The sequence below is a fragment of the Filobasidium floriforme genome, assembly GCF_021052385.1.
Source record: "Filobasidium floriforme strain CBS 6241 chromosome Unknown HD553scaffold_39, whole genome shotgun sequence".
In the NCBI taxonomy this organism is placed as follows: domain Eukaryota; kingdom Fungi; phylum Basidiomycota; class Tremellomycetes; order Filobasidiales; family Filobasidiaceae; genus Filobasidium; species Filobasidium floriforme.
Window position 1 is genome coordinate 9,889 of NW_025763660.1, and position 6,071 is coordinate 15,959.

The following is a 6,071-nucleotide window of genomic DNA, read 5'->3' on the forward strand; positions in this document are numbered from 1 at the left end:
GACTCCTAGGATAATATCCGGGGCCGCAATTTCCGCAATGTCGAAGTCGAGGGAGTAAGGACCGATGTGTCCTCCAACATAGAAGATCAGATTCACGTAATGGGTGATCTCTCCTCGCTGATTCGGGTTAGGTTGGTTATCAACCAACCGGAGTCGCTTCGGCTGATCATAAGGGATCGCCTCGACATGCTGGAGTACCTCCGCAGAGGGTCGAATGAAGTTACAGCTGGCCCCACTGTCGATCAGGGCGTCCGTCGTGAAAGAAGATGCTCCTGCATGGAAGTCCACCGTAATCAAAGGGTCTTGCCCCTGGAAGCGAAACTTGATCCATTCGGTTCGATTCGCCTGGTTCGCCCAGGTGGGAGCCGGAACTGCTTCAATTGTCGCATTTCTAGCTCGTTCGACATTAGGAGTACTTCCTCCATTTCTGCCGGCAAGAACAGGACAGGCTGAAGCGTAGTGTCCGGCCTTCCCGCAATAAGTACAAAGGTCGAGGTCGCGGCGCCTCTTCCTTTCTTCATCGGTAATAGGACCTTTCTGGTAAGGAGTCGAACCTCTGGGTTTGACGACCTCCTTTTCATAGGTTTTGGTCCGTTCGGTGACAACTCGCTCGGATCGAACCGGATTCGGTTCCTTCCTGTTATCCTTGCGAGCGTTCCGCTTCTCGTCTTCTCGGTTGAGAACCCCATCATCGTGAAGCCTATTGTCCGCGTCGACGGCCTCATTCCTGAACTCGTTGAAGTCTGCGAACTCCATCCGTTTGTTCAGGATACCGAGACGTTCCACCACCTTGGCCTTCAGTCCTTTCTTTGCTGCAGCGATAAGAGCTTCATCGTTAAAGCCACACAAGGGACTGTACTGGGTGAATTCGGAGAAGTACGACGAAGCGGATCCGGTTTGAACCAACTTGTCTAAAGCGGCTTGGGCTGCAGCTTTCTCGTTGGAGCCCCCAAAGTTATGCTTCAAGAACCTCTTGAAGGCATCGTAGTCGTGTAGGAAAAGGGGTTGGTCCGCTTCATCCAGCTGGAGATAAGACGAAACCGTTTTAAAAGCTCGTCCTCCAAGAAATCCGATAGCGAAATCGATCTTGGATCCTCCAGTGGGGTAGCGTCCAGGTAATTGTCGGAAGACCATATTAAGTTTGACGATGAATTCGTCTAACTCTTTAGCGTCTCCCTTAAACGTGGGTGGATCAGCCGGCTTCGGTTCCTTGGTCCGTTTGGCAAGCAGATCCGCTTCGTTCTCCCGAAGGGGAACGTCCCTCATAGGAGTATAGGGATCCCGGGACCGAGCTACCGAAGGTCGGTGAAGCTCTCTAGGGTCGATAGTAGTTCCCGCTAGAGATGGAGGGTTGGATGGGTAGATGTTGAACTGCCTTCGAGGAAGGGGAGCCGGAATCTCTTCTCGTGTAGCGAGTTCGTCTCTTTGTTTCCTGATCGTCTGCATGAGTTCCAGGATTTGTTCTTCGAGACGACCAATACGTTCAGAGTCCGTTTCTCTAGGAGCCGGATTCGTTTCGATTGAGCCGGTCCTGGCTCGAGAGAACCGTTGTTCTTCCTCTGGAGGCAGGTCATGGTTTTCGGAATAGCCTGACATTGTCCTAACCAGGTGCGATGAAAGAAGTTCCGATATGCTGTTACGGCGGAAGTCGCTAATGGGCGATAGGTCCTAAGTCGTAAGGCGTAGGGTGCTTAAGGTCGATCGCAGGTAGTCGGGAGAATGTCGCAAGTTCGCTTAGATGAAGCGGGTTCGGGTGCGGGATACGAATCCAGAGATGTATGGATAAGGAAGGTGATCACTCGGTGTGAGGTACCAGATTCGGTCTAAGGTAAAACGATGAAGCGTAGATACTTAGCGACGTCCTTGAGTTGTGACCTCTCCGCAACACGTCTTGAAGATGTTGTAACAAGTCAGATAGGCGTGTATTGAATGTGATATCGGAACTTGACCTCTAACTATTACAGAGCGTCCTCTATCGAATTCGGTCAAGTTCCTCTAGCTATTTATACGGAGACGAGTACGTAGACGGGCTGGCAAACACTGAAAAGACCCAAGAGAAAAGAATGGCGAGAGATGGCGAAACTGGAAGAACGAGATGGCGAACAGACGAACCCTGTCGAGAGCAGCCGGATTCGGTAGAGGAGGCGAGTTTGAGTTCTCATTTGTCCCTAGGTACGTCGAGTAAGGTTGTCAAGGTCCTGAGTAGAGTGTCGTGTACCTCGAGGTCCCTGTACCTGTTTGTGATATGTGTCGGGAAGGTTTGTTGTTTCGGTGAATGGTGAAGGCGAATGGTAGGGGCGACCGAATCTGCTCCGAGGGAATCGGATTCGCCTCGTCGAGCCGGACTTAGGTGTATGCTGATGTCCGTAGATCGAGCCTGTGTGTCGGTAGTCGACTCACGTGATGATCCCGTAACAGCAAGTCCATTGAGACGAATCCGAGGATGATTTTGCAGCCCGTACGAAACGGTTAACTCCATTTCTATTCTTGTTGACATGCTCTTTCAGTCAGTTGGATATATTGACGCTCCTGCCGATGTAGAGTGGAGCCGTAGCCTGAGTGTTGATCCGCAGTCCATAAATACCGCATGAATCGAGGAGCGTCTTGTCCGATTGGAGGCAGTCTAGAATGGTTTCGGCCGGAATGAACCCTTCTCCTCTTTGACTCTGGTCGACATAGGCTTCAGCGAGCGTGGGGTTCAAGGTGAAGGCAATAGCATGGATCGATTCGAATCGGTTGCCCTGAAGCAGATGGTGGGAGAAACTGCTCCAGCCTTCGTGTCGTAAGCGTTGGGGGCCTTCGGGATTCGGCTCTAGACGGAACGGGGTATTGTATGAAGCCAACGTGTTCATGATCCAAGGGTAAGATTCGTGTGCCGCCTGTGAAGCCTACGGAACAGGGAAGATCGGTTATCCCAATGTTCGACACAGCATCAGCGAGGTCTCGATGCTCACCTCAGGCGTAGGAGGATTATGATCCAACCACCAATCGAGCCATTCAATGGCTTCGCTGGAGTACCTCCCTATAGCGTTATCAACCAGCTCTTTGGTGGTTCTTGGCACGTTCCCGAGAAATCCGATGGCTTCGTAGCTGTAGGGAGGCGGGGAGTCTCGATCCGGTTGGTCATCGGAGGGATCACCTGCTACATTCTCTCCGTAATCCGATTGGTCGTCCCCCTCATCCGAATCTTCCTCGTCCTCTAAATCATCTGCTTCGTCGCTGTCGTCCTTATATGCTTCCTCGTCGTCGTCCTCGTACTTTACTTCTCCTGCCTCTACCTCTATCTTGTCACCGATCTTCTCTGCGGCAGCCAATATCGCTTGAACTTCATCTCGGGAGCCTTCCTTTGGGATGGCAAGGAGAGCGTTGAGACGTTTCCGGAGAATTTCGGCCTCTTCAGTCGCTTTGATACGATACGTTGCGCTTGCTGGAAGAGGCTTGGGCTTCGTCATGGCTGATACAGGCTGGTCGGGTACGAGAAAGGTAGATGGACGGAGGACACGGGCTTAGCGTTCACGCTGCCAGTACGTTCTGAGTCGGGCGGTTCTCTTACCTTGAGGCAACACACTCGACAGATTGGTCCTGGTTCCGGTCTCAGTGGTGTCAATCTCGAGATGATTTGCGCTGGGTCTCTCGAAGAGTCAGTCGTCGTCCTTGGCTGCTTCTACCGGGTCGTTTTCGTGCGGGTCCACCCAAGTGACTTTGGTGAGACTGGCGTTGTCGACGGGGGCAGACGCACGAGGTGTTCCCGGTTTTATATACGCTAGCGACGTATTACTCATTCACGATATGCGATCTAGATGAGACTTGCTAGACTTGTCGTTTACGGAATGGTCTGTTGTAGAGTCTTTGAAGAGATTCGCTGGTCGACTATTGATGTTGCTAGTTGATCGGCGCTGAGCGAGAGTTAAGGGAGTCACGAGATCGCGATTCGTCATTTATTCTCAACGTCGCTCGATCGATCAAGAGGTTGAAGCATGTTCTAGCCTCGAATCTGACGAGATTTGATCATCACCTCCTGAACAAGTTCGAACCACCCTTCAGCATACATCACCATACATCACCATACATCACAAACGTCTGGAATATACAACAAAGATGGGGAGGCCACAAGCATGTGCTGCCTGTACCCTCAGCGATAGACCCTGCCGATACCAGAAAGATAGCGTACGTCCGTCCCGTATGTCCGTACGCAAAACCTGGCCCATCAGCTAGATCTTTACAGGAGATATGCCAAGCGTGTTCGGCTGGCAGGATGGTGTGCTTTATGCCTGCGCATGTACTCAAATCCTCTGAAACTTCGAGTCGAACTGTCATGGAGTTATTGGCGGTGGAAACGTACTTTCTGGCTGGAAATGGAAAGGAGGGAAGAGCGGTGTGGAAAGTTCTCGGGGAATTCATCAGTAAGCCTGAGATGCCGCAAGCTCGTGACCCCTCATGTTTGATTATCTTGTGTTGATTATCTTGTATATGAAGGCAAGCTGTGCTACATCGACAAAGCAGACGAACAACTGAAGAGCGAAGCTATCGAGAGTTTCTTTCGGGTCCTTCACGCCACCAGAGATCAACCCCCTCATCTCTTGATGATCCTGCGAGCCAACTACAACGCCCATCCAGAATATGACGGTATCATTCAACGGCTTCAGGGGATGAAGGAAAAGGTCGGGGAAAAGAGGAAGAGGAACGACGGTGGGACCGAAAAGGAAAAGAGGAAGCGGATCTGTCAGTACTGCCCTTCTCTAGTTTCGGAGTCGGATTCGTGTATTCTGACATACGATGAACCAGGAAACAAAGGGTCTTCCTCACGCTAGAGGTCCATCCCCTCATCTTTATAGAGTCCAAGTCTGTCGTCCACGATCCTGTCGCCTTTATCATCGCATGTCATGTCACCCGTGCACAATCAAACTTAGTTACGTGCCATGGAAGAGACGGTGTGAAGCTAGATTGGAAACATACCTTTTTCGTCATATGTCCATCTATGGGCGAATTGAGCCAGACTCGCCTGCACAAAGCTGATATCAGTATTCATCAGCATCAATCGATCATCTTTCGCCGATCCTCCGTCTCTATGCTTAGACATTGAGCGCGAAAATCGAAAGGCGGACTGCCTACCTGTGCTCTCTTCCGAGGATTTGAGCAATGTTCATGGTCATGAATCGGATCGGCCATCCGTCCAGCCAGTCAACATCGCACAGCTCGATGTCGATGATAGTCAATGCTCCGCTTTGCAACCTAGGATATCGTTTGTACATTTGCTCCCATATGTGGATGGCGGAGATGGCTTGGTTGCCTTTCGTAGGACGAACGGGGGCCGAAGAAGATGCAAGTCGAGCGCATACCTGTCAGGAAGACGAAGAGGCGTGAGTCCATGCTGTTAAGGCGATATCAGAAGAAACATGATTCGGAGAGAAGGTTCGTGTTGCCTTACCTGCCAGTAGAGCTCGAGGCAGATCCGCCCTTCCTGAAATACCTCTTCTAGCACGACCGATTGGGCCATGTTCGTTCTCGGATTGAAGGTGGAGAGGTTCGGGAAACAGATATCGAGAAAGCTTCCATCTGCCAGCGCTTCTGCAATCCCTCTGACCACAGGCTCGTCGATGGATGAAGTTGTGGCGAACCCAAGATCAGTGCCTATAGACAGGCAGACCACGGTCGTGAAGTGATCCCTAATGCTGTCGGGGATAGGTTCGACCTGTATCAAAGAAAGCAAATACTACTCACGTCAATATGATATAAACGTTAGAAAAAAGGAGGAAAAGAGACTAGCCAGGTAACGCAAGAGGATGTTCCAGGATATGCCAAAAAAGTTCTGGATGCGGCGAAGCGTCTGTAAAGTGGGGCCCGCCCGTAGACGGAAGGCTCGGTGAGCGATTTGCGAGGGCGCCGTCCGAGGGAAGAAGTACCTGGATAACAGTCTGTTGCTGTTCTTCAGTCCAATATTGTCGAACTCTGTTCTCGAGGAATGTTTCAGTACCGGTATCGATCACAGTGACCGATCGAGATGAAACAGGCTGGCCTTGCGTCTGATCGACCGCTCTTGACTTTTTCAGGAACACTAGGAGCATCAGGCA

At 51.2% G+C, this 6,071-nt stretch overlaps 2 protein-coding genes across 2 annotated transcripts; both read right to left on the minus strand.

Annotated features, from left to right (window-relative positions):
• Positions 1 to 2,455: 2,455 nt before the first annotated feature.
• HD553DRAFT_170476 (uncharacterized protein) lies at positions 2,456 to 3,525 on the minus strand. Its single transcript, XM_046176893.1, has 2 exons — positions 2,955 to 3,525; positions 2,456 to 2,888 (listed from the first exon to the last, which is right to left on the minus strand). The coding sequence occupies exons 1-2, from the start codon at positions 3,450 to 3,452 to the stop codon at positions 2,508 to 2,510; spliced, it is 879 nt and encodes a 292-aa protein (XP_046032330.1). The 5' UTR covers positions 3,453 to 3,525; the 3' UTR covers positions 2,456 to 2,507.
• A 525-nt stretch (positions 3,526 to 4,050) lies between these two features.
• HD553DRAFT_327372 (uncharacterized protein) lies at positions 4,051 to 6,065 on the minus strand (the record flags this gene model as incomplete). Its single annotated transcript, XM_046181816.1, has 6 exons — positions 4,051 to 4,349; positions 4,776 to 4,866; positions 4,957 to 5,002; positions 5,113 to 5,339; positions 5,429 to 5,692; positions 5,904 to 6,065. 6 exons carry the CDS (start codon positions 6,063 to 6,065, stop codon positions 4,051 to 4,053), a joined length of 1,089 nt encoding a protein of 362 aa, XP_046032331.1.
• Between the last annotated feature and the right edge of the window lie 6 nt (positions 6,066 to 6,071).

What these genes read in the sequence shown, in the direction of transcription:
- HD553DRAFT_170476 (XM_046176893.1), bottom strand. Translation starts at nt 3,452, where the DNA reads ATGACGAAGCCCAAGCCTCTTCCAGCAAGCGCAACGTATCGTATCAAA. An exon ending in ATAATCCTCCTACGCCTGAG is followed by an intron (nt 2,889 to 2,954) that starts GTGAGCATCGAG and finishes CCTGTTCCGTAG; the next exon opens with GCTTCACAGGCGGCACACGA.